Below are 27969 nucleotides of genomic sequence, written 5' to 3'. Positions count from 1 at the left end.
AATTTTTTGTATTTTTAGTAGTGACAGGGTTTCAGCATGTTGGCCAGGCTGGTCTTGAACTCCTGACCTCAAGATCCGCCCGCACTGGCCTCCTGAAGTGCTGGGGTTACAGAAGTGAGCCATCACGCCCGGCCCAGAATGATCCTTTCTGTCATGTCTTTTTCCTGCTCAAAAGTCCTCAGGTGGCTTTCCTTCTCTTTCGGCAAAACCAAAAGACCGTGCCAAGCCCTGCGGGGCCGCACAGGACACTGCTTCCTGGCTCCTCACCTCCCCTGCCCCTTCCCACGCTCTGCACAGCAACACAGGCCTCCTTGTCATTCTCCTGGCTTCTCTCTCGCCATTGCCAAATCTATCTCTATCTCAGGGCCTTTGCTTTTGCAGTTCCCTCTGCTTGGAATACTCACTCTAGACATCTACATGGTCACGGTGTTGCTTCTTTCAAGTGGTCACAGTGTTGCTTCCTTCAGTTCACCTCATGAGAGATACCCGCTCAGTCACACTAGAACAGCACGCACAGACAGACATGCAAGAACCCTCTCACTGCGTACCTTGCTGCACTGTTTACCACACTATCACTGACATTTCTTTCCTTCTTTAGAAATAAACAGATTGGGCAGTTTTTTAAAAGAGAAACAAAATACCACAGTGATTAAGGGCATGAAATCTGGAGTCCAATGACCTGGACAGGAATGCAACAGCACCACTTACTAGCTATGGGACGCTGAGCAAGTTAATTCAACTTCTCTGTATCTCGGTTTCCTTGTCTATGAAATGGGTATAATGACAGTATCTACCTCCTCATTATTCTGAAGAGTGAGTTAATAAATGTAATTGGCAAATATAAGCACTCAATTACTGTTATTTATTTTTTATTGTTTATTATTATTCCTCTCCCCCAACCAGAAAATAAGCTCTTCGGGGGGAATAACATGGTTTTGTTTATTGCTTCATTCTAGATACACCTAGGACAGTGCCTAGTACTCGGTATTCAGTAAGTATTTATTGAACAAACAAATAAATATTTGAATTTAAGTCACTTTGGGGTGGGCAGAACACTCCACCACCCCCCTCCCATGATCATACAGATATCAGATAGAGCAAAAGCTCCCTTAAAATCTGTTAGAGGCTGGACGTAATGGCTCAGGCCTGTAATCCCACTCTGGGAGGCCAAGGCGGGCGGATCACTTGAGCTCCAGAGTTTGAGACCAGCCTGGGCAACACAGTGAAACCCTGTCTCTACAAAAACACAAAAAGTTAGCTGGGCATGGTGGCATGCCCCTGTTGTCCCAGTTACTCAGGAGGCTGAGGTGGGAGGACTGCTTGAGCCCTGGAGGTGGAGGTTGCCATGAGCCAAGACCATGTTACTGCACTCCAGCCTGGGCAACAGAGTGAAACTGTCTAAAAAAAAAAAAAAAAAAAACACTTTTAGAGGCTGGGCATGGTGGCTCATGCCTGTAACCCCACACCTTGGGAGGTTGAGATAGGAGGATCATTTGAGGCCAAGAGCTCGAGACCAACCTGGACACATAGCGAGACCCTGTCTATACAACAAAAACAGAAAAGTTAGCAGGGCGTGGTGGTATGCACCTCTGGTCCCAGCTACTCCAGAGGCGAGCCTAGGCATTTGAGGTCACAGTGAGTGATCACCGTGCCACTGAACTCTAGGCTGGACAACAGAATAAAACTCTGTCTCTATTAAATTAAAAATAAAAATAAAAAATACATAAAATTTAAAAAAAAAAACCCTACTAGAGAAAGAAAAATAAAAAGCCTACCATTCCAGGTGGGTTTGCTGATGCTTCTCTATTTCCTACCCTGAAACGAGGCATAATGCCGTTCTGAGTAACAAGTGGTTTCACTTTGTGAGAAACCTCCTAAAGGGCCAGGCATGGTGGCTCATACCTGTAATCCCATCGCTTTGGGAGGCCAAGGCAGGAGGAACACTTGAGCCCAGGAATTCGAGACCAGCCTGGGCAACAGAGACTCCATCTCTACAAAACTAAAAAAAAAAAAAAAAAAAAAAAAAAAAAATTGGGCGCAGCAGCACAGGTAGTCCCAGCTACTCGGGAGGTTGAGGCAGGAGGCCTGCTTGAGCCTAGGAGTTCAAGGTTGCAGCAAGCCATGATTATGCCACTGCACTCCAGTGGGCGGGTTCTTGATCTGGGTGACAGAACAAGAACCTTGTCTCAAAAAGAAAAAAAAAAGAAAAAAGGAAAAGAAGACTTTATAATCTAAACCTGTGTTGTATACTCAAAGGTTACATGTTCAGGTCTTGAACCAAATTAGAGAAGAAACAGATTTCACAGCCAGGTTCAAATTCCACATGTAAAATGCCAACCTAATACCTAGTAGCACAATTTTGATCTTACAGTATTTTTAAACACAACCAGAAATGGCTGTTTACTCAGAGCAGCTTACATTTAATTGACTTCTAAAACCAAAGGACATCTCATCAAATACCTGAAGTCTTCCCCAAGCCAGAAAGTGATGGACACATTTCTGTCTACCAGCAAGACACAGGCTTCGCTCACAGCACATCGCAGGGTCTTGTGGGTTTGGTATGTCTCCTTACACTTACACACACACATTTTTCCTAGGATGACTGAGTTTTATAGATGGTATTAAGATAAAATACTTCCAGGCTCTACATTTGATGACATATTCTTTAATGTGAAGATCCTTATATATATCCCGGTATAACATGGACTCTTTTTCAAGCGGAAACTCCACTTCCTTTAAAAGAAGTGCAGGGATGGTAAGGTACTTCACTGTTCAGCAAAGTAGAAATTACTCTCCTAGCCTCTAAACTAAAACTCTTCGCTGTGATAAAAGAAATGAACATCTTCAGTACTGGTTCTACCAAGTAGAAAATGAATTAGTGAGATGTAGGTGGTAAAAACATACTTGTATCAACTAGTATGTAATCCTGTTGCACAGCTGCCTATCTGCACTGAATGCCTGAAAATGACATGTGTGACAAAGTGAAGGGTTATGAGGAGGGGTAAGAAACTGGGGGTTATGGAATGGATGAAGCCCAAGCGGTCATGGTGAACTGCCATGGACTTTACCGTCTGCCCACGTCCCTGTACTGCTCCAGCTTCCTACTGATGGCGACGGAACCAGAACAAATGGCTGGGGTTCCTTAGGGGAGCGGTTCCTGGAGAAGTGCTAAGATGTGAGAGAAGTCTTCTTCTGTCGCTCTTTGTGGGTGTTTTCGGTTTCTGTTTTCTAATTCTGCACTCGACTGACCATTAAGGTCACTGTGACATGGCTGAGAGGATCTGCATGAGGCAGGCAGGTACAAGTCACTTCTCAATTCTGTACTGCTATACGGTGGCAATGCCTGAAAAATCAGAATGATAGCCCTCTAATTTAATACTGTATTTAGCTGATGATCCTAAATAACACCTTGTCAGCTTTTGTGATCTAGCACAAAACCACACGTCTTGTGATCTACGAGCTGGGCTGTGTAATGCCCTTGACTTGAGGCTTAAAAGCTTTGGTTGGGACGTAACTTTGATGTATTGTCTTTCATTTCAAACTGCAATGATTATCCTTGAATCTGGCATCACATAGAGTGCTACCAAAATTAGATTATGGTTAGTTTATAAGACAACCTATTCCCTTTGGTGTACCACCACGAATGTTGCTACTCTCAGCTTTGCATGTTTGCAAGATCGAAAAGCCACGGCTGTTTGGTTTACAGGATGCAGGGATAAGAACCATCTGCCTGGTCTGGTGTTTCTTTAATTAAAACTTTAATTACAGATATATCTCTGCACAGATACGTGCAGTCTATCAGCTCCTGTTCCTAATTACCTGTGCTAATGAGAAATGAAAAGACAGTTAATGTTTGCTGAGTGTCTACTATGTGCCAGGACCTACGTATGGTCAGATGCTCCAAGGTGAACTAGAGCAGGTAAAGTAGATCCCAGGTCAAACCTTGGTAGTTTCCCCTACCAGTCCTTTTCCCACCATTACAAAAGAGTGACAAAAGTCATTCTGGTTTCTCCTTTGGAAATACGAAAGGCTTAGAGGTATAAAGTACTCAAAAGGATCCACACAGAAGAGAGAAAAGGGGCTGGATATCCAAACCTGAATAACTGAAGTTCTGTGGCCAGTGTATGTGATAGTCTGTCATAAGGAGTATTTGCAACCCCACCTGAAGATGTGTGTGGAAAGTGGAAAATCTAGTCTAATCCTAGGATTCTGAGGTGCACCACACAGCATGATGGTAACCACGGCCACAGTTTCCCAGGGAAACAATCACCACAAATGAGAACAAATGGGACATGTTTTCTGTTATTTCCTGACCGTGCAGCAATAGTGTTGCCGACTTCTCCTTCATTAACTCCCTTTCTACCTAGGGCAGATCTTCATTGAGGAATGACAAAAAATCCTTCCACACCCTCACCATGTGTTTCTTAGTGTCCTCAAAAGCCTCAAGCAGGGCTAAACACCATCAGGATGGACCCCTAAAGCAGCCCACTTGGTAGTGCCAAGGCCAACAGGACAGGGTCTAGGGCACACCCAAACCTTCCCGACTTTCACAGTGGGGAAGTCTGCCGCTTGCCCTCAAAACTGCCCTAACCTTCTATCACTTGTTTCCATGGGAGGGGGAGCGCAGAAGGAGAATTACTTTGACTGTTTCTCCATCATGTCTAGAGGCAGGCAGTTAATTGCAGCAGCTATGCTGTCACATTGCCTCTGCTCTCCGCCATCCCAACTCTCACTCAGCTAAGGACACAGAGGAGAAGGAGGCAAGTCTTGGCCTGGAGGTGGGCACCGAAGAAGCACCTTTCTCTCTCAGGAGTGGGTTCCTCACCACCAAAAATGAAGGGTCCAATGATCTTAGACCTAAGATGATCTTAGACCTTCCAGCTCTAAAAACTATGCAGCAGATATGCTAAAAGCCTGATATAAGCGCTCCCTTGAATGGTCCAAATCCATCTTATTGCCCAACATTCTGTACTATTCAGTGACTGAAGCCTGCCATTTCTCGATCTATCTAAATCTATGAGGCTAAATTACCTAAGCTCTTCAAGATAAACCACCTAAGTTAGGACAGACAATCACAAACAAAATCTGACAATGTTCAAGCTAATGACAGGCAGTACCTACTTCTTTGAAAGACAGATACTAAGACAAATTAAGAAATGTTCATTTGGCCAGGAGTGGCAGCTCACCACTGTAATCCCAGCACTCTGGGAGGCCGAGGCGGGTGGATCACCTGAGGTCAGGAGTTCAAGACCAGCCTAGCCAACATAGTGAAATCCTGTCTCTACTAAAAATATAAAAATCAGTTGGGCATGGTGGCAGACGCCTGTAATCCCAGCTACTTTGGAGGCTGAGGCAGAAAAATCGGTAGAACCCAGAAGGCGGAGGTTTGCAGTGAGCTAAGATCACACCATTGCACTCCAGCCTGGGCGACAAGAGCGAAACTCCGTCTCAAAAAAAAAAAAAAAAAAAAAAAAATTAAAAAATAAAGAAACATTCGTTTACACGTCAACTCTGTGGTAGGCATCTGAAGGATTTCAGGGACCTCACAGTCTGATGACAGATACACTGTAAACATAACGCCAGATGGTGGAAGAAAGAGAAAACAAGGAAAGAGGGAACTATGGAAGAGAAGAAAAAAAGGGAACAATAAACCCATAAAAGAGAGGAAGAGAAAAAAAAATGAAAGAACAAGAAAGCAAGCAGGGCCCTCTACTTCATTTCACTCTAACTAAATTCAAACCTGGCTTCTGTGGTGATCAAATGCTCACTCATGGAGGATGGTATTCTACAGGGTGGATGCCAGGAACTTTTCCTACAGAAACAGTACTAACAATTGTTGGCTGAACAACTAAACTGGCCCGTAAAACTCATTTTACCTTACAATGGAGTCAACTACAGAATTAATAGCACTGGCCCACACTCCAGAAGCACAGATCCGTATGTGCACAATTTAAGGACCTATTTGTTTTCTTGTTTACAAAATCTGAACCTATCCATCTCTCTAAAACAAGAGTCTTGGGATGGGGCAAGTGTTTCTTAAAAAGTGAATTATTTTAAAAGCTGTACAGAGGATTCTGGATGTGCAGCCAGGATTGAAGAAGCCACTGGTAATAAGAGTCCCTAAAAGTGACACATGTATGACAGAGCCCTCCATGGTGGGGCAGGAAGAGGGGCAGTTGTTGAAGCCAGCTAGGGGCCTTCAGAAGTTAGGGGCGCTGTTGCGTTAAAAGGACTGGGCCAGGCGCGGTGGCTCACACCTATAATCCCAGCACATTGGGAGGCCAAGGTGGACAAATCACGAGGTCAGGAAAGTTCGAGACCAGCCTGGCCAACATGGTGAAATCCCGTTTCTACTAAAAATACAAAAAATTAGCGAGGCGTGGTCATGGGCGCCTGTAATCCCAGCTACTCAGGAGGCTGAGGCAGGAGAATCACTTGAACCCAGGAGGCAGAGGTTGCAGTGAGCCGAGATCGCGCCACTGCACTCCAGCCTGGGTGACAGTACGAGACTCCATCTCAAAAAAAAAAAAAAAAAAAAAAAAAAGGTCTGATGGCTGAAGGATGATAATGCGTACAGCTGAGGTCCCTGCAACTAAAAGGGCAAAACCGTTTCTTGGGAGTGGCTCAGCCAGGTTTGCAGCTCAATGCAAGGCAGCAGTGCCGTGGTATGAGTGGCACTTGGATTTAAGTGCCTGTTTGGCAGTTTACTGAGGGTGTGAGCCTGGGTGAATTTATTTAACCTATCTGGGCATCAGCATTCTCATGTGCAAAATGGGGTGAACATACTACCCACCTTGTAGATAAATGTGGATGATTAAAATGTATGGAAAGCCCTGGGATGAATACGTAACAGGCATTCTTACACACTCAGGAAAGGCAGTGATGTCCCTTCTACCTCACTCAAGAGAACAACGAAGCCTCACGCAGCTGGGTAAAAACCTTGAAACAGTTCAACACTTCTGACTCCTTCAAAGCTACCTAGACACCTTACCAAGCGTAAAAGGGAACGAGAAAGGCTAAGCAGGTAAAAGGTGGGTCTGTCCCTCAGGTTTCCTTCCTTGTCCCTCCATAGCCAAAAACAGTTCAAAGAACCTATCAACAAAGGGTTGTGGAGCTCTTTGTGATCTAAACTTTTCTTCCTAAGAGATTAAAAACCCAGATTTAACTTTATGCACCTGAACTTGCATCTGTTTTAGAGGTGCTTAATTACCATAAACTATTCAGTTCCTCTCTCTAAACATATAAGGGTCTCTAAGTCAATGTTAGAAGACTACTGGGGAATGGTTTTGGATCTGATTTTCTGTAAGGTGTGAGTCCCCCTGCTGGGGTTTTCTGGGTGTGAGGATCAGCCACACTACATGGCAGGCACTGCTCTAAGCACTTTGTGGACATCTGCTCAGCTAAAACTCACCAGGATCCTTTAGTGGGTACTATTATTATCATCCCCAATTTAAAGCGGGGGAAACTCAGGCACAGAGAGGTTGGGTGATTTGCTGTGGTCAGACCACTTGCAAGAGGTCGAGGTGGGATTCGAACCAAGGCAGCCTGGCTCCAGAGCCCATGGTCCTGGCCTTTCACCACAGGGTTCACTACCACTGCCTCTCAGCACAGCCATAGGATGAGGTTCAGTTTCAAAAGCACCTTTCTTCTGAGTTCCCAGGGTGTCTGTCATACAGTTTCATTTATCCTCCCAACAACCCTAAAAAGCAAGTGGGAGACACACAGTATCTACATTTCACAGAGGATAAAACAGAAGTCGCATCAATGAAATGTCTTACAACTCCTATATTTTAAGTCAAACAGCTAATTTCACTGTTTTTACACCAAAATGAAAGTCTTCTGAAGTCTTCCTGTTGGAGTATTTCAGTTTTGTGTGACTACCTCAACAGATACCAATAACATATCCAGAGACTTTACTAGTCCAAAGCAGGTTATCTGACTCTCAAATGAAGGTTTTTCTCAATGAATCACGTTTACAAAAACATCCGTTGGCTTACAGTCTACTAAATGTCCCAAATGCTAACCAAATAAACAACGCTCATTGGAAATAAGCCATAAATGTGTCCATGTACTAACTCTCTTAGAAAAATGAGGTTATCTTAAAATGTATTAAGCAGAAAACTTTAAAGAAAATCTAACTGATCTAATCGTAAAATAAAATAAGAGAATAAAAACTTTTCTCGTCTTAACCTATTAATTTCTCTTCAGCTCCTACTGGACTTACAAATAAAGTACTGTCTACCTCAAAGGCAGATGGGAGCCCCAGGGGAGCCGATTCCATCAGCAGGGAGCTGTGACTCTCCTAGGGACCATCAACCAGCTCATCCCTCAGGGGTCAGCCGGTTTGGGGCTGCTTGAGCAAGAGAAATGGAGGCAACAAGCAGTCATGGCCCCCCACATGGCTTCCATGTACCATCCACTGAGCCAGATGCCATTCCTTTAGTGCTAGAAGGACATGGCATCAAAAGAACAAATAAAAGACATACCTAAGGCAAAAAAGTCTTTGGGGATCTGGAAAACACGCCAGCACAACTGTGAAAAGCATTATTTAAAAAAAAAAAAAAAAAATCACCTTAAAATTCAAGGTTTAGCAAAAAAGTTGCTCCTGACTACTGGGACATTATAAATCACAGGGGCTTTATAATCATAGGATGGTTTACCTATTTGTATTTCTCAGCTCTGATATTTTGCAATTCTGTGAAAAGAAAACATACCCAACAGGCCAAAGGCAGCTTTTCAGGTATCCAAGTATACTAGGCAAGAACAAGCTCGTGAGCCTGAACAAAAGTGTTCGTGAGAGTTCCAATCACCAGTGAACAGCTAACCACCACTAATTTTAATATGTGGTTCTAATGAATGATATAAACTTTTATAGGTATCAACAAAGCTCAAAGAGGACTTAAATCCATTTCAGTGCTCATTTAGCAGCTTCAGCTGTGTGCAATTAAAACATCAGCATTAAATGTTAGAGAATAAAATAATGAGACACGTAAAAAGTAATCTGTGCTTCAGTGGGCCATACTGACAGAATTCACATGATTTTTCTTAAGGACATGATTTCTTAGGAGTATCTTGCCAGTTCAAAGAACTGACTCAAGTTTGGTTTCCGTCTTTTGGTTTTGGTTTGTTTTGCTTTAGATTAAGAATTTTCTGAAAAGAGAAATACAATAAAAATGCATTGTTTGAAAAACAGTCATGAAACTGCATATGGCAGAAATCAATCTGGTACTGAGACCACCAGGGCTGGCTGACCAGGTTTTGGCAGAGACAAAAGTACATTTTTTGGTCATGTTAAAATTGTTGCTTGTTCTTAACTTATGCCTAAAATTAAAGAAATAAAATATTAAAAGAGTGGGGAAAGGTGAATTTGGGTAATGAGACAACTTTGTATTTTTCTAGTCCTTAAATGAAATTAAAATTAAAAGTCTAAGCTTTTTCTCCCCAAAATACTTCAGAATACAAAATATAATCTGAAGAAGTATAATGTGGCAGCTAAGACTAATAAATTCAAGTTGCTACTATTTCTGAAAGATAAGTTACTCTGCAGAGGAAGGGGTATGTGGTGATGGTGATGGTGAGGGTGTATGTGTGAGAAGGTGAGGGGCAATGGTTTGGGTGGTTTGGGAGTAGAGAAGAGGTATGGGTGTCCTGGGTGTGTGTAAGTTATATGTAAATATCAAGTTAATTCAGCTTCTGCAAAACATGAATAAAAAAGGAAATATACTGTATGGGGAAATGCACTCATTAAACTTAAATTTTAAAAGGATGAAAACACAGATTACACTTTATTTTAAAACTGAAATGAATTTTAATACGGAAAATGAAGACAGCATTTTGCAAATTTATCGCTCAAAGGGGTATCTCTATTTGAGGAAATCAGCGCGTTACACTTTGAAAGATGAAATGTTACAGCTTGTACACCAAAATTAAAAAATGAAATTAAATTAAAAAATGAAATGGTTACCAAGGTAATGCAGGTCAGGGGATCAAAGGTGAAGGGTCACACATTATTAAAAAGAAATCCAAAAGGACGGCTGCATCATGATCTCTGCAAAACAAAGGAGCTCCAGTAAGTAAAACTAGTATCTCTGAGAATTTAAAATCAAGCTCTTGAAAAGATTCCACTGTAATTGAACCCCATCATTCCTCATGTCGTGTAGAGCCATTTTTATTTACATACAAAACCACACTTTCATTACCTGTTACCAACATTTTTTTTTTTAATTTAACCATTCAATCATTAAAACCTAAAATATCTTCAACTGAAAGTGACCAAAAGTGCTGATATTTCAATTTGACCCCATAACCTGTTTTCTGGAAATGACAGTGTTTGATAAGTTGCCAACATATCAGAAATCTAATGTGGTCACAGCATGGTGAGTTTTTTCCTCTCCTCAAGGAATGAGTTCCAAAATTGAGTTTTTGCAAATTTGTTACATTTGAAGTAGCTGCATAAAATTTCCATTATTGGAACATTTAGTATAACAATGTTCTAGAAGACAGCAATAAAGTGATACATGATAAAATAAACTGTGTAACTATATCTATTAAGATCTGTTCTCACATTCAACTTTCACTGCACAGGGGAAAAAAAGACATTTTAAGCAAAATAACTTGCTAGTTCTACTGGATTACACAGAATTACTAGGGGCTTGACACGAGGAATATCTACAAGGGTTTTTTGTTTTGTTTTTCCTGTATCTGACAGGCTTCATTTCTTCAATAAATGTTATTATTTACTCACTTTCCCCATTAACAAATTAAAGCAGTTTATGTTTTTTAAAAGGATAGACCTATGGTTTTGTTTTGAAACATGAAGCTACCACCCAAATCATGACAAACTTTGCAGTAATGGTAAGCACTATAATTAATGGTTATACTAAATAATTTCAGTGTTCATTTCACTAGTATATAAAATGAACAGTATCATAACACAATCATCTTTAGTGTCTCCTGTCTGAAAATTAAGCTTTAGCAGGCTATATGCTCCCTGGTTTAGGGATCCAAATTCCTTAGTGCTTACTAGACAGCAGATTCTACAAAGCAGTGTAAATAATGGCCTGCCATACAGGAGAGTAAATGGGAGGGGCATAACCAGGACAAAGAACTTAGTTGCCATTCTTTTTACAAGAGTCCCCACTTGCCATTTCTTCTTACATTCTCCTACTTCAGTTGTAGCCCACAATATTTAACATTTGAGTTAACCTTGTTAAAATTAAATTCCAAAAACACTTAGATATTAAAATATAGACAACTTCCAAAAGGATTTTATTAAAAGAAACAGAATATTATTTCTAGAGGCTTATGGCAATCAATAAATAAACAAACTCTATAAATGCCAGATGTTTGTTCCTGTGATTAGGTTTTGTTAAAATAACTTGCAGAGCTCATGCACTGGGTCCGAGTGTTAGTGCCCTAAGGCCATGTTTCAAAAAACACAATTTTTTTATTTTAAGTTGCATAGCTACTGAAAAGTAAACTTGCATTTCATTTCTCTGGAATGCTCATCTCACATAAAGTCTGTCACGTATGTGTTTGTTGCTCGGAGGCATGCAAGCAATTTTAAACACTATAGAAGGAATCAATACCCCATCAAAACAATGCATATGTTGTTTTAGTAGCATCATTATTTAGACCATTTCGGCATGTTTGTAACAAAAAACAAGAAGCGAGTAGTGTAACACTAGTCAAGTTTTGTTTCCCAAAAATATTTTGTATTAAAAAGGAGAAAAAGTAAACCTGTTCAAATCAACTATCTCTATGTACCTCCTTCATTACTAAAACATGTATGTATTAAATAACAATCTCTTCTTGACATCAAGGTGATGAAGTACTCACAGATGCTTTTTTAAAGTATTCTAAATCATCTTCAAAATTCACCAACTCACACACAAAAAATATGTTAGCCCAAATCTTCAGCTTAATCTCTGCCAAAAGTTTCAGACACCAGACTACCTGAACATGATGTCATCTCCAAGCAGACAGGAATCACTCTGAGTGCCTGAATGTTACAACCAACCAAATTCCCACGTGGGAAGGAAATCAATCGCCTCACCTAAATACTTAGTGGTTCGGACAAAATGGCTCCAAATGAAATGGTGCCAATAATGATAACATTTTAGGTGATTTCAAAAAAATCTATAAAGGATTTTAGCTAATGTTTTCTACATGAGTTTGCTATTTAGGGAGGGGAAGGTAAAGGCTACTAGGAGTTTACTATGTCCCTCACAGTCAAGGAACCTGGAATATAATTTAATAAGTAAAAAGAAGGCTAGAAGCCATCCAAGGGGCAATGCATCCTAGGGAGTAACTAATTCCACTTAAATTATGACAACAAAGAGCTGATTCTGAGTCCAGTATGTTTGCTGAGGCAAGTATATGAGCCACACACATTTTCCCACAGAAATAATGCTGTAAAGAGAAATTAGATTTGACAACTGTCGATTTAACCTGAGCTATTTGAGGTTATTGGGCCTGAGTAGCTTCTCTCCCCATCAAGGGCTGGCCTAAGTCTTAACTTTGGATACAAAGCCCTCTGTTCAGAACCTCCTGTCTTCTTGCCCCACTCCCAGGCGCCAGCAGCAGTGCCTGAGGATCCAAGATTATCCATCGTCCTTTCTCTTCCAGAAGCCTCCCTTTCTTCAATAAGGCACAGTCAGCTCATGACTATGAATGGACTGAATTAATACATACCAGTGCATGAACAGACTGAGCCTGAGGGGTTTTCATTCACCCTAAACAAATCCCCAACTGGCAGAACTACCAGATATTTTTACATCAAGGAGTACAGAAAGCTAGTCTAGCTCAAGGAAGACTTTTTACATTACAGCTTGTCTCTTTGTAACTAGTAAGTGAATTAGACAGGAAATACTGAAAGACCCTAACCAACCCCCAAAACCTTGCATAGGATACAAGCGATCCTTAATCTAAAACTAGAAATCTACTCTACACTGCCCTATCTGTGAGTTACATGGAGGCTGAAAGAAGAAACACGCCAAGTTTCACTTTCACAAGTCCATCAATTCATCACTGTTACAGCAAAGAATATTCTCCTAGGGAAATTATCACCCATATTAAGCTCTAACTACCTGGACAACATTTTATAGGGATACCTTTTCCAAAAAACTCAATTTGTATTCTATGTTAAAAATCTCCCCCCACCCCACCCCACACCAAGGAGTAGTACTTAAGTACAGGGAATTGGTTCACTTCTTAACTAAACAGACAAAGAGCAAAGAATGTCATTTCTAGTAAGGTTAAATCATGACAGAAATGCCGCCGTTTTCACCTCAGGCATATTACTTTCAAAACAAAATACATGGAAGAACTGTAAAGAAATGAAAAATAAAGAGCCAAGAAAATGCAGAGTCATAGAAGCTAGAAGGAGACAGCTGAAGAAACCCATTAAAATAAAACCCTATACAGTCAGTCGTTTTTTCACCCTATACAGTCGTTTTTTTGTTTTGTTTTGTTTTTTAAAGAGTCTCTCTCTGTCACCCAGGCTAGAGTGCAGTAGCAAGATCTTGGCTCACTGCAGCCTCTGCCTCCCAGGTAAAACTTTATACATTCTACTAACTCTTTACAAAATCGCTGTTAACTCAACATTATATAATGCTTTCTGCAGCAGAAACTAACTTCAGCAAGTATATTCAACAATTAAAAAGAACTACCCAGGCCAGGCACGCTTCTGTGGCTCACGCCTATAATCCCACCACTTTGGAAGGCAAAGGCAGGAGGATCACTTGAGCCCAGAAGTTCAAGATCAGCCTGGGCAATATAGGGAGATCCCACCTCCACAAAAAATAAACATTAGCTGGGTGTGGTGGTGCATGCCTGCAGTCCCAGCTACTTAGGAGGCTGAGGCAGAAGGAACACGAGCCCAGGAGGTGGAGGCAGCAGTGAACTGAGACTGTGCCACTCACTGCATTCCAGCCTGGGTGACAGAGCAAGACCCCGTCTCTGGGGGAGGGAAAAAAAAAAAAAGAAAAAACAAGAAGTGATTACAATGATAGGGCAAAGTTTATTATTTTTAATCTATAAATATAAATAAACCAATCACCAGCATGCCATTCAACAACAAAAAAATGCACTTGAGCTAAGTATACACTGCAGTTAGTGGGGATTACATTTTTATTACCATTTCATGTTAGAATTCATGTTAGTCTTTCTAGCATGATAAAAATGCCATCTATTGAAAAACCAAAGAAAAGCGCAGCCTTTGGCTTTCATGTCTGTAGCTCACCCGCAAGTGGCCGGTGCGGTGCTGTCCTTCCTTTCTCTCCCTCTCCTGCCAGCAGGCACCATCTCCACCTCTATTCCAGCCTTTCTGAAAATATATTTCCTGTCAAACTCTTCCAAGATGGTCTGTTCAGAGAATCTGTTTCTCAAAACTTTCTATAAATATTACAGCAACCTATACCTACAATCATATTATTTCCACAATACTCCTCAAAAAGAAAAAAAAAGCAAAAACTACAAGTTAAATATCTTTCTACCTAGTATTTTATCCTCCATAATATAATTTTTTTTTTTCCCTAAAAACATCAAAGCTTTCACAAAAGGAGGAAAAGGGTGGGCAGAAGGAATCACAAAAGGCACCAGGAAACTTTGGAGAGTGATAATAGGCTCATTATCATAGTATGGTAATGGTTGTGCAGTGTATACAGATGCACACTTGCAAAACGTACAAGACAATGCACAACTTAGTGTGCCAATTATACCTCAATAAAGCTGCTTAAGAATGGTGGGTGGGGAGCCTGAGACAAGAATGCTGCCCTCTATGCGTGCTTTAGGCACACAGCCATGCTGGGGCCATCCACACAAAGGAAGCTGAGAGATCATGGGGAAGCACACGGGAGCCGCCATCCCTGAGCTGCTTGTCTTCTTGTTACATGAGACAATAAAATAATCCTCAATGTTTATGAATATAGAAATACATAATAAACACATAAATGCTACATATTTAAAACCCTTAGTATTGATGACTAATTTTCAAATTAGCCACAAACCTGAAATTACCATATTTTCCAAAGCAAAAGTCCGGGCACAGTCTGACACAGTTTCTCTAAAAAGAGACTATCTGAAATCAGCTTTAGATATACTCCTATTTTTGCAACTGACATGCTAATCCACAAAATATGCTTAAATTTTTTTCTTCCGATTGGCCTGCTGCATTGCACCAACTCTATCATAGCCTAGACCCACTCATTTCTCGTGCTACCCCACTACCCACTAGGGAAAAATGATCATAAAATACAAATCAAATTCCTCCCAAACACAAATAATATAAAAAATAAAACAACAGGAAGACAAATTCACCCACTGTTGATTTTATTTCCACATTACTTGTTTTTAAACTTACTAGCCAGGCATACCAGGGTTCACTTTCATCTTTCTACTGGCTTCCTGTAGGGCAGTCTGGATCATCAAGAAGCTGACATTTCCCATTCCCTCTATTCACTGATTCTCAAACTTCAGAATGAAAAGAATCCACTATCTAAATAACATCACTTGCAAAAATGTTTTCTAAGTCCTACCCTTAAGAGATTATAATGTAGCGTACCAAAGAAGTGGTTAAGGAATTTACATTTTTGGTAAATCCTCCAGGTGAGTCTGATTACAAGTTCACAATCCTCACTTTAAGATAAATACTGCCCAGATGGGTCTAACTTCAAACTTCATCCTCCAGTCCCAACATATACACTCTCTCCTCAACACAGGCACCAAGTCACCGATGTCAAAGCTGCTAAAATGTTAAATTAAGAAACAAATTCAAGTTGAGAATAGCTTAAGGTAATCGTCCCTCTAAAGACTATTACATTTTTTTAAACGCCAAGATAACCTGAAAAGTCTTCACAACTTTAAAGAATAAAGCCACACTGGAAGATGGGGTAGCTACACAGAATGTAAGGAGTCCTTTCTGGGCTTTAAAATCATGCCGTCCTTGAACCTGGGTTCAGGTTATAGCTCTCCCACTTACTACTTCTGTGGCCTTGAACAAAGTATTTAATTTTTCAACTAAAGTCTCACTTTCTTCATTTACAACATGAAAACAGTAACATCCCTACCTCACAGAGTTACTGTGAGAATAAACAAAAATAATTAATGTAACTACTTAGGCTAGTACTCAGGACCTCAAAGGCAAAAAACATTAGCTCTGTGATTACTATGATTATACTGATCATCTTACATTCCTTTTCTTAGCTGATTCTTTCCACAACTTACAAGGGAGACACTGCTGTTCACATTTTTGCAAACGGGTAGAGGGTAAGCTCAAGAGTGTAGATCTTAAAAATGGTAGAGCGAGAATTCAAACTAAATCTGCCCAAATCTATCCTAACCACAACTGGAATGCTGAAGGATCTGTAAGTTTCTCCCTCTCCCTCAACAGGCTCACTCACAAGCACTCATATCCCCACACTCTGCACTAGGCCTGGCAGACCCAGGTTCCCGGTAACTGTCTGGTGAATGACAGAATGAATGAATGGGTCCTCAGGAGTGGCAGAGGCTGAACACACTTTCTAGATCCACTACTGTACCCACCACAGCACCTTATGTGACACATTTAAAAGAATACATGTGGGATTTAAATCAATGGACTAAGAAAAATAAATTCAAGTACTTTTTTGCATACTGGCATGCTAAAAATGAAGAGTGTTTACCATTCAAAAGACAAAATCCACCCATTCAGGCTGGGCACGGTGGCTCACACCTGTAATTCTAGCACTTTGGGAGGCCAAGGAGGGAGGATTGCTTGAGCCTCCAAGGAGGCTCCCTCCAAGGAGGGAGGATTGCTTGAGAAGTTTCAGACCAGCCTGGGCCACATAGTGAGACCCCATTTCTATTAAAAATTTTTAAATTTTTAAAAAATTTCACCCAGTCGACAAATATTTATCAAGCATCCACTCTGGCACAGGCTCGGTATAGCCTGTGTACCGAGTAACAGGGACACACCGTGACATGCCGAGGCACGTCTCAGCCTTGTCCACCCCAGCACTGAGGAACAATTCCGACATAGAACAAGTAACTCCCAGCATCAGGGGTACAGTGTGGCATGCTCCAGAAACACCCGGCAAGAGTGCCCCATGGACCCTGCAAGGGGATGGGAAATGTCCCCTGAAGAAACAACATGTAAATGGCATGTAAGCTGGGATCCCAAGGGAACCAAGGTGGAGGGCGACCATCATTCTAAGCAGAGGCAACGACATGTCTAAGGGGGCTGAGTGTTGAAGGGACTCAGGCAAGAAACCGGTGGCTGGAACAGAGGACAAGGCGAGAGGGGCTTGGTAGGAGATGAGAGAGGTGACAGAGATGAGCTTATGCAGGCCTGGCACACTGTGTCTATAAGGTGGGGTGGTATCTCAAGTACAACAGGAAACCGCTCAAAGGCTTGGGAACAAGAGTACCACTGACCAACTGGCATTTGAAAAGGACCACGTTGGTATCTGGGTGGAGACTGGGTTGGAGAAGGCAAGGGCACAAGCAGGGCATGAGTCAGAAGATCGCTCAATGCCATCTGTGCACAGGCAATTGTGGCTTGGACTGCAGCAGTGGCTGCAAAGAGTGACTTGGACAGAATGGAAATTTATTTGGGAAAAAGAACCAGCAGGAATTGTTTTGGATTCAAAACAGATAAAAAGAAGAGGAAAGTGTCAAAAATGCCAGTAATTTTACAGTGAAGAAATCTAACAAACACTACCTCAGCCAGGTGATCAAGGTTAATATCATCAGTAGTAAATCATGTTGAGAGCAGGTACCCCTGATATGATGTGATGAGAATGGCACTTTGCCTCTGTGGTCTTCCTTCCCCAAAACCCATTATCCAAGTCTAACCACGAGAAAAACAGTAAACAAATCCAAATTGAAGAACACTGTATAAAATACCTAGTCTGTCAAGGTCAACAAAAACAAGTAAAAATCTAACAAACTGTCAGTCTAATGGAGCCTAAGAAGATATGACAACTAGATGTAATGCGGCATCCTGAATGGGATTCTGAAAAAGAAAAAGATTTTAGGGGAAAATTAAGGAAATCTGAATAAAGTGTAGAGTTCAGTGTAAATAATGTGTTGGTACTGGTTCACTGGTGTGAAACATGTACCACAGTAATGTTAGCAGGGGAAACAGGTGTGGAGCACACAGGAACTCTCCTTAATATTCTTCAGACATTTCTGTAACTCTGAAACTATCCTAAATTTAAAAGTTTACTTTAAAACTGATGCCTGAAATTTGACTTACCACCTGGGAAGTTCAAGTACCCTTCACTGAGGACACGGGAGGGGACATGGGAGGAAAATCATGAAGCTCTTTCTCAGACATGAGGCTGGAGCACCCATCAGACACTCAGCAGAGACAGCAGGGAGGCAGCTCTGGAGTGGGGCTCAGCAAAGAGCTCTGACCTCATGAAACAAACCTAGGAGCCATCAGCAGATTGGATCTCTGTAAGCAGATGGGGGTCACCTAGAGTAAGAATGAATATAGAGAAGGGCCTGAACTCACAGGGGTTGGGGAGGGAATGGGGAGATGGTGGTCAAAGGGTATAAATTTTGGTTATAAGATGAATATTTTCTGGGGCTCTAATGTACAGCATGGTGACTATAGCTAATAATACTGTATTGTTTATTTGAAATTTGCTAACAGAGCAGATCTTAAGTGTCCTCACTCCTCTCCTCCACCATACAGACACAGTAACACCGTATAGTGAGGGATGTGCTGGTTGATTGTGCTAATCATTACACAATGTATACACATATCAAATTATCTTGTATACTTTGAACATATACACCTTTTACTTGTCAATTATACCTCAACAAAGCTGGGGGAAACTTTATCATTTCCTTCAGAAACAAATTAGTGTAATTCTGATGATTTATATTCTTGTCACCTTTTTTCTCGAAGAAAATTGTTATCTTTTTCGGGTAAAAGATGAGACTATTTGATTAAGCCTTTTTGACTCTCTTCTTTCCAAAACAAGGGAAAAGAAAAGAGCCTCGGTCTAATTGCTGAGAAATACCCACATTTAATGGTCACAGACAGAAGGCCCAGGGTCAAGCTCTGGGGAAATTCCACCTTTAAAAGATGCGAGGGAGGGTCACGAAGGAAATCTCCTAAGTGGGAGAGAAACAGGGGGCATGCACCATCCCAAGAGCCAAGCGGGGAAGGCACAGCCAAAGTGGGTGAGTATGTCTGAAAAATCATTAAAAAGGAAAAATGTTCCTTCTACTTAACAGCGATCTAAGAAAGAAGGTTCAGCGGAATAATGGAAGCTAAATTCAAATTGGAATGGTTAAAAAATGAAAGAAAAAAACAAAACTCTTTCAAGAAGTCTGGCTCTCAGATTTTACACCTATGTTCATGGCATTATTCAAAATACCCAAAGGCTGAAACAACCCAAGTACCCATGGATGGATGAACAAATCAACAAAATGTGGTGTGCACATACGAATTCAGCCTTCAAAGGGAAGGAAAGGCTAACACATGCTACAACATGGATGAACCTTGATGATATAAGGCTAAATGAAATAGACCAGTCACAAAAAAAGACAAATACTAGGCTGGGCACAGTGGCTCACGCCTGCAATCCTAGCACTTTGGGAGGCCGAGGCAGGTGGAACACCCTGAAGTCAGGAGTTTGAGACCAGCCTGGCCAACCATGGCCAACATGGTGAAATCCTGTCTCTACTAAAAACGTAAAAAGTAGCCAGGCATGGTGGCAGACGCCTGTAATCCCAGCTACCCAGGAGGCTGAGGCAGGAGAATCGCTTGAACCTGGGAGGCAGGGGTTGCAGTGAGCCAAGATTGCACCACTGCACTCCAGCCTGGGTGACAGAGTAAGACTCTGTCTCAAAAAAAAAAAAGACAAATACTATATGACTCCACTTTATGAAGTACTTAGAATAATCAAATTCATACAGACAGAGAGTAGAAGGGTGGCTGCCGGGGGCGAGGGGTAGGGAGAATGGGGAGTTACTGTTGACTGGGACAGAGTTTCGGTTTTACAAGATGAGTTCTGGAGATGGATGGTGCTGATGGTTGCACAGCAATGTGAATGTTTAAATGGTTAAGACAACAAATTTTATATATGTATATTTTATCACAATTTAAAATGTTTTAAAGCAGACTGGCCCTCTTAATATTAAATCCATATCAAGCTACAATAACCTACCATGAGAAAATTTTAAAGCTGAAGAACATTAGCCTACAGCAGCACTTCCCAAAAACTTCCCTACTGACATGCAGTTCAATGTAAATGGGTTACACATGCCTTGCGAGGGGAACTAAGCCACTCTAACCCCTGACCAGTGGTTTCCGACCTCAAGGATACTCATTCGTTCTCCAGTACGTCCTACAAATATTCTTATTTTTAATGTGTTCTAAGATGTGAGAAGTCATGGCTGAAGAAATAAGGGTTAGAGATCCTTTCAATTCCATCTCAGTGACCAGAAAAGTTGCTTTAGTTTTCATTAACCTACAACTTCTGCTGCCAAAGGACAAAAAAGATGATGTGATCTTACTGAAACCAGTAACAGAGATCAGTTAGACAAATGAATCTCTACTGTAAAGTCACACTCCACAGCCAGGCGCAGTGGCTCATGCCTGTAATCCCAGAACTTTGGGAGGCCAAGGCGAGTGGATCACTTGAGGTCAGGAGTTCAAGAACAGCCTGGACAACGAGGTGAAACCCCGTCTCTACCAACAACACAAAAATTAGCCGGGCACGGTGGCATGTGCCTGCTACTTGGGAGGCTGAGCCACAAGAATCACTTGAAGCCGGGAGGTGGAGGTTGCAGTGAGTTGAGATTACACCACTGCACTCCAGCCTGGGTGACAGGGCAAGACTCTGACCCAAAAAAAAAAAAAAAACAGTAAGTCACACTCCACTTCTGACAGTTTTTCGGTTTTTTCGTTTTGTTTTTTTGAGATGGAGTCTCACTCTGTCACCCAGGCTGGAGGGCAATGGCACAATCTGGGCTCACTACAACTTCTGCCTCCCGGGTTCAAGCAATTCTCCCACCTCAGCCTCCCGAGTAGCTGGGATTACAGGCATGCACCACCAGGCCAGGCTAATTTTTTATATTTTTTAGTAGAGATGGGGTTTCACCATGTTGGCCAGGCTGGTCTTGAACTCCTGACCTCCAAGTAATCCGCCCACCTCGACTTCCCAAAGTGCTGAGATTACAGGTGTAAGCCACTGCGCCCGGCCCTGATAGACCTTTAAGAACAGAATAGGAGCAATACTTTCCTCTTTACAATATGTTAGAATGACAAAAACTAAATCAATGTATAAGGAAAGAAAAAACAATGTGGTAATTTTGTAGGCACAGAATAAACAGATCAATGAACAAAGAGTTCAGGTAAAAAACCACGTATTTGTGGAAACTTAGCACATGGTAATGGCAACATCTCAAATCAGTAGAAAATGATCAATGACTCAATAATAACCATCTTATTTGGAGAAAAATGAAATTAGAGCTCTAACTCATCCCATTCACATATAAAAAAGTTTAGCTATATTAAACATCTAAGGATAAAAATTCAAAACAAAGAAGAAAATCTAGAGAGAATACTTAATTACTGGTGTGGGAAAGACTAAGTACACATGCCATCAAGGCCAAAAAGATTTAGAGTTTGGGAGCATGACTCATAGGACTGGCATGAGGACATAATGAGTTAAGAAAACTAGGACTGAAATACAGATGACTAACGGGAGAAATATTATACATACTTCTTTTAAAAGAAAAACACAGAAATCAGAAAGAACGAAGAACCTACTAGAAAAAAAGACTGAAGACTATTATAAAAAGTAGCATATCCAAAAAATAGCATAAATGGTCAAACCATGCTAAATTGCAGGAATATACAAAGAAATGTCAATTAAAAGGAGATCTGTACCTGTTGGGCTGAGAAAGGATTTAAAAGACTGACAACACTTACCATTGGTAAGGGTTTGGGGAAATGGATGCTCTCACTTTTAGCTAATGAGAGTCCAAATTGGTATTCTACAACATTTCTTGTCTTTTTTTTGAGACAGGGTCTCACTCTGTTGCACAGGCTGGGGTGCAGTCGCAAGATCACAGCTCACTGCAGCCTCAACTTCCGGGGCTCAAGTGATCCTCCCATCTTAGCTTCCCAAGCAGCTGGGAACACAGGAACGCACAACCTTGCCTGGCTAATTTTGTTTATTTTTTGTAAAGCCGGGTCTCCCTATGTTGCCCAGGCTGGTCTTGAACTCCTGTGCTCAAGTGATCCTTCTGCCCAGACCTTTCAAACTGCTGGAATTACAGGAGTGGCCACTGCACCTGGCCTGGTACAACATTTCTAAGGGCATATGTCAAATATTTACACTCTGACAAGCACTTCTGTCCTAGAACGTAACTGGAGATGCTAAGTGCATCACTTATTATAAGAGCAAAATATGACGACAACCAATAAGGGATTGGCTTAAAACTTTTTATGGCACATCCATGCTATGTCTTTATGCACATACATACCCATACATATGCACTGACACAAAAAATGTCCACAACATATTGTATAAATGGGGAGGAAAAAACAGGGAAGCTGTATACGATTCCTCGTGTGTATGTATACTCAAACATATATACATACAACACACACACGATTTACACATGCATTTGTAAAGTCCAAAAAAGTATATAAATCAAATTGCTCACAATGGTTATCTCCTAGGATGTACAATTTTAGGATAAAGTCAGTTTATAATCTCTACACTCCTGTTATTAGAATTTTTCAAAGACCATTTATTACTTTTATAAGTATATATTTTACATACACTGTTGTAATAAAATATAATAAGATAATTTCTATGGGAGGGGACAGCAATCTATGGCAAAAAGGACATAATGATTTGTATGCTCCCTTTCTTCATTAATATGTAAAGTCCTTTAAGTATAAGGCAGCTTCCAGTTATGACTGAATGGTCTTAAAACATCCATATTATTTTTTTAGACAAAGGAATGCTCTATACTGAACAGTCAGAAGTTAGATCTTCCTGAGTTATGGCAAAGTTATGACACTGGAGTCCTCATATAAAAAGCATAAGACTCAGCAAATAAAGGACAATCTTCTTCACCCATGTATAAATTAGAAGGAGCTATAGCCTGTCAATATGATTTCAGACACACAAGATCATTGTGAGGCTAAACTTAGCAGAGACCCATGAAAATACTCACTATAGGATCAGACCAATTAACTGATCAAAAGAGTAGCTGCAAGAAATTTAACTTATTTAGTATATAACCACACCAGTATAATGCCGGCTAAACTGGTTTCTGTAATGGGCATAAAACAATCACAACACACCCCCCCCCACCACACACACACACACACACACACACACACCACCACCACCACCATACACACCACTTTAATTAAGGATAATGCTGAAAACAAGACAGGTTGTAACAGAACCTCAATACACAAAGTGATATGTAATCTCAGTTTTATTGTAATAATACCGAAAACAGTCACTTCTTAAGTGGGTAACGTCCCTAAGGATAAGTAGTTCTGTAGACTATATTAATGTATCTAAGAAACATACAGTAAACAAAACGAATGCCATAAAACAAAGCTAATTCAAAGAATTCAAAATACAACTGAACAGTTAAAATCCTTTAAAAGCAAAAGAAACTGTAATTTGAATTGGAGATATCAGTACTAACATCCCTACAATATGTCTTCATTTATGACTGGCCTATCTTTCTTTCTTCAGTATCCCACTCCTCATTCCTTCCCATTCCTGGGATCCTGAATCATTAATTCATTCACACAGCAATTCTTTATTGAGCATTTACTATGTGCCAGGCACCATTCTAAACTCTGGAGATGCAGCAGTGAGTAAAACTAAAATCTCTGCCCTGGCGTATCTTGCATTCTAGTGGCATCAAATCCATCAGTGCCACCCACAACATAAAATTACATCCTTCTGGCCACCCCACCTCAACATCCCTAGATCTCCCCATTAATAGGCTTTTTTTTTTCTTTTTACAATGCACTCGGCACATGATTTGATTTTCAGTGTCTCCACTTTAGAACATTAAGCTCCAGAAGACAGGAATGTTTTTTATGTTTTGTATGTTCCAAGAGCTTAGAATATTGCCTGTCATACAGACATTCAAATATTTGCGGAGTTAATGAAAGCCCTCTCTTCCCTCTATGGTGTAGCTCTCTCTCCCAGTGAAAGTTGCTCACATCTATCCTACTCTGTAAACAAAACACATGTCCTCTGTCCTACAGCCTGACCCTACCTTGCCTGCTACTTTCTGGCTTCTTTGAAGATGCAGAACTGCAGTAGTCTGTACCAACTATCTCCACTTCTTCACTTTCACTGCAACTGCTTTGGTTTTGTTTGGTCACCAAAGCCGCCTTCATCTGCAAATCCAAAATTATTTTACTTTTTTAATTGAACAAGTAATTCGTATTCACTACAAAAGTACACAGAAAATGGCATCACATGCCATGTAATGACTTAAGCCAGAAACCTGGGAGTTATTCTCAATGTCTCCTTGTCTCTCCCAGCCCACACTCAATCCATCACCAGTTCTAATGATTCTATTTCCAAACCCCATCTCCAACCCATCCAGTTATCTCCAGCTCCACTGCTGGGCCTTGGCGCCACCTCCACCGTTAACTTTCACTGGATTCCTGCAAATTGCACCCAGTGGTCTCTCAACTTCCATTCTTGCCTCCAATCCCCTGACCACTCAGCACCCCACACGGTGGCTGTAAATAGCAAAACAGTCCAAGAATCTCCTATTTCAGACCTCTATCATGGGCAACCCTTCACAGGGACATCCCAGTTTCCAAGGTGGCCTACTGCTGTGAGCAGCATGACCCCTGCTGTGGCCTCTTCTCCTGCCACTCTCTATCTCCCCCTACCCTCTAGAGACCTCCCACTCCTCACTTCAGATATGCTGAGCTCTTCCCATCATGAAGTCTGCCCGCAAGGCTCCCTTCCATCTAGATCACTCTTCTCTGATCACTCATCTCACCAAGCTAACCTCCTCCTCATCACTTCCATCATAAAAATATCACTTTCTAAGAGAAGTCTTCCCTGGCTTCTCATCTGAATTACATTGTCCTCTCTTGTAGCAGCCTGTATTTTTCCTTCTTAACCCTTTATAGCACTGTGTAAAGTATGTACCCATTCTTACAATTATCTGTTTAATGGCTGTCTCCCTTTGAAATCAAGATTTTGTCTTGATCCATCTATCTATCCATCCATCCATCCATCCAATCTATCTAACCAATCTACTTAATCTATCTATCTATCTATCCCCCAGTGACTAGAACAGTGCCTGGCACAAAAGAGCTCAGATGAATGAATGACTGTCCTATCAGCCTATAAACTCTGCAAAAACAAGTTCAATGTCTACTTTGTCTGCTGTTAGGTATCTCGTAACAAACACATTGTCTGGAATAGAGAAAATACTCAACATTTATTAAATAAATGCTGAATGAATACAAAAAAAAGCGGCAGCGGGAAGCATCATAATTCTATCTGTCATAGAGGAAAAAAAAAAAAAAAAAACACTGGTTCCATCTTGGCCATCTTGATATATACAGCCTTCCAGATTGCTCTACGTTGTGTTAATTGTATGGCGTCCAGCTCCTGCAACGCAGGTGGCTTCTCCAGTACCCATCTCCACAAGCACCTGCAGCTGCTCCAGCCTCCAGAGACTACAGCACACAACAGCAGGCCATACCCAGCAGCCAGCAGCTCCCTCCAGCATCCCACTCTGGAGGTTTTGTAGCAGGGTACCTCCAGTGAGACACCTCCCCATGAAGAGCTTTTGTGTGGCGCCCTAGTGAGCAACTTCTATCAGAGGGTGGATTTCCATTAAGTTCCACTAGTATGACATGCCAGCAACTTCTTGGCCATGCAGTAAACCAGCCATGCCCTCTGGATGAGGTCTGGATCTTGGTCCTGGGGGAAGGAGGGACTCTTCCTTGCAGACTCTACCTCAGCCCCAGGGGCAGCAGTTGCTCTGTTTATCTGCTATTTTCATATTCTTTACAATTCTCTTCACTTTTCACTAGCCTAACCAAATCCCTCCTTACTTCGATTCCCTGTTATGATTAGTAATTATCCACATTAAATGCTGCTTTCAATTTACTGGTGATACAGTTTAAATCTGTGTCCACACCCAAATCTCATGTCCACACTGTAATTCCAGTGCTGGAGGTGGGGCCTGGTGGGAGGTGATTGGATCATGGGGGTGCACCTTCACGAATGGCTTAGCACTGTCCCTTTGGTACTGTTCTTGTGAATGAGTTCTCACGAGATCCGACTGTTTAAAAGTGTGTAGCACCTCCCCTCCTCTCTCTCTCTTGCTCCTGCTCTGGCGACGTAAGACAAGCCTGCTTCCCCTTCGCCTTCTGCCATGATTCTAAGTTTCCTGAGGCCTCCCCCAGAATCCAAGCAGATGCCGGCACCATGCTTCCCAAACAGGAACCATGAGCAAATTAAACCACTTTTCTTTATAAATCACCCAGTCTTGGGTATTTCTTTATAGCACTGTGAGGACAAACTAATACAACTGGTTTCTCTCTCCTGATTGGATCCAGATTGATACAAATTTGGAATTTGTGTTTGTTGTTGGTATATAAAATTGCAGTTGTGTCCAGAATTACCTTGAATCTTGTAACCTAGCTTATTATTTATAAGTTATAAAGAGGTTTTTTTTAATTTTCTACATATACAATCATGTCATCTACAAAATCACAGTTTTATTCTTCCCCTTCTCATCCCTGTACTATTTTTCTTGCCATACTCAACTAGGTAGGACTTCCAGTAAAATAATAAACAGAATTGGTGACAGTGAAAACAACTTCTCTTTCCCAGTCTCAAAAGAAAACTTTCAACATTTCACCAGTAAACATGGTGTTTGCTATAGGATTTTTCTGAGTAATCTTTACCAAATTGAGGAAGTTAGCTTTTATTCATAATGTATTAAGAGATTCCATTTTGAATGGGTATTGGATTTTACCAAAGGCAATTTTTGCACCTCTGACATTATCACATGATTTTTCTGCTCTACCCTATTAATTTAGTGATTTATACTGATCAATTTTTCAAATATTAAACCTACCTTTATAAGTATGATATTCTGAATTTAGTCTTTTGAAATTTGTTGAGATTTACTCTATAAATCAACAATTTTGATCAATGTTCCCTATGCATATGAAAAGAATGTACAGTCTACAGTTACTGGGTGCAGTGTTGTATTTCATATTTCATTATATTCCATATTTCATTTTGAATGTATCTTTTTTTCAACAGTCTTTTGTTGCTTAACAACAGGGATACATTCTGAGAAATGCATCACTAGCCTATTTCATCATTGTGCAAAGATGACAATGTACTTACACAAACGTACTTACACAAAGATGTACTTACAAAAACCTAGATAGTACAACCGTCTACATTCCTAAGCCATATGGTATATCATATTGCCCCTGGGCTATGAATCTGCATATTATTGTACTGAATATTGCAAGCAACTGTGACACAATGATAGGTATTTGTATCTAAACATATCTAAACATAGAAACAGTAATGTGTTACACTATGACACTATGACATCCCTACAAGACAGGAATTTTTCAGTTCCATTAAAATCTTATGAGACCAGCATCATATATATAGTCAGTCCCTTGTTGACTGAAACATCGTTATGAAGCACAGGACAGTAATATGTCTAAATTACACATAAACCCACTGAGATTTCAATTAGGTCAAGTTTGTTCACTATGTTATGGAAATCTTCTATGTCCTTACTGATACTTTGTTTTTGAGTTAATAAAGATGGTATATTAAAACTTTCCACTATGAATTGCGGATTTGTCTGTTCTGTGTCATTTTTGTTAATTCTTGCTTTATGTATTTTGAGATAGTGTTTTTAGGTACATACAGAGGTAGAACTGTTGTAACTTCCTGGAGAACCGAATTG

At 40.9% G+C, this 27969-nt stretch overlaps 1 protein-coding gene across 20 annotated transcripts in view; it reads right to left on the bottom strand.

The window, feature by feature from the left end:
* CAMTA1 (calmodulin binding transcription activator 1) overlaps positions 1 to 27969 on the bottom strand; it is a 976509-nt gene that overhangs the window by 878657 nt on the left and 69883 nt on the right. Inside the window, exons 4-5 of one of the 20 annotated variants that reach the window (XR_004028395.1) lie at positions 14243 to 14326; positions 9965 to 10048 (exon numbers count right to left, since the gene is read on the bottom strand). The exons of 16 other annotated variants lie outside the window; for them this stretch is intronic. Coding sequence is in view for 2 of the 4 variants with exons in the window: in XM_030805211.1 (XP_030661071.1) it covers positions 10040 to 10048; positions 14243 to 14326 (93 nt within the window). In the remaining 2 variants the exon portion in view is untranslated. Of the gene's footprint in view, positions 1 to 9755; positions 10049 to 14242; positions 14327 to 27969 lie in introns of those variants that run through there. 3 more of the 20 variants (XM_030805211.1, XR_004028397.1, XM_030805213.1) reach the window with 3 other exon arrangements.

The sequence above is a fragment of the Nomascus leucogenys genome, chromosome 24 (assembly GCF_006542625.1).
Source record: "Nomascus leucogenys isolate Asia chromosome 24, Asia_NLE_v1, whole genome shotgun sequence".
NCBI lineage: Eukaryota > Metazoa > Chordata > Mammalia > Primates > Hylobatidae > Nomascus > Nomascus leucogenys.
The sequence above is the reverse complement of the archived record's forward strand: the minus strand, read 5'-3'. Positions and strand labels throughout refer to the sequence as shown.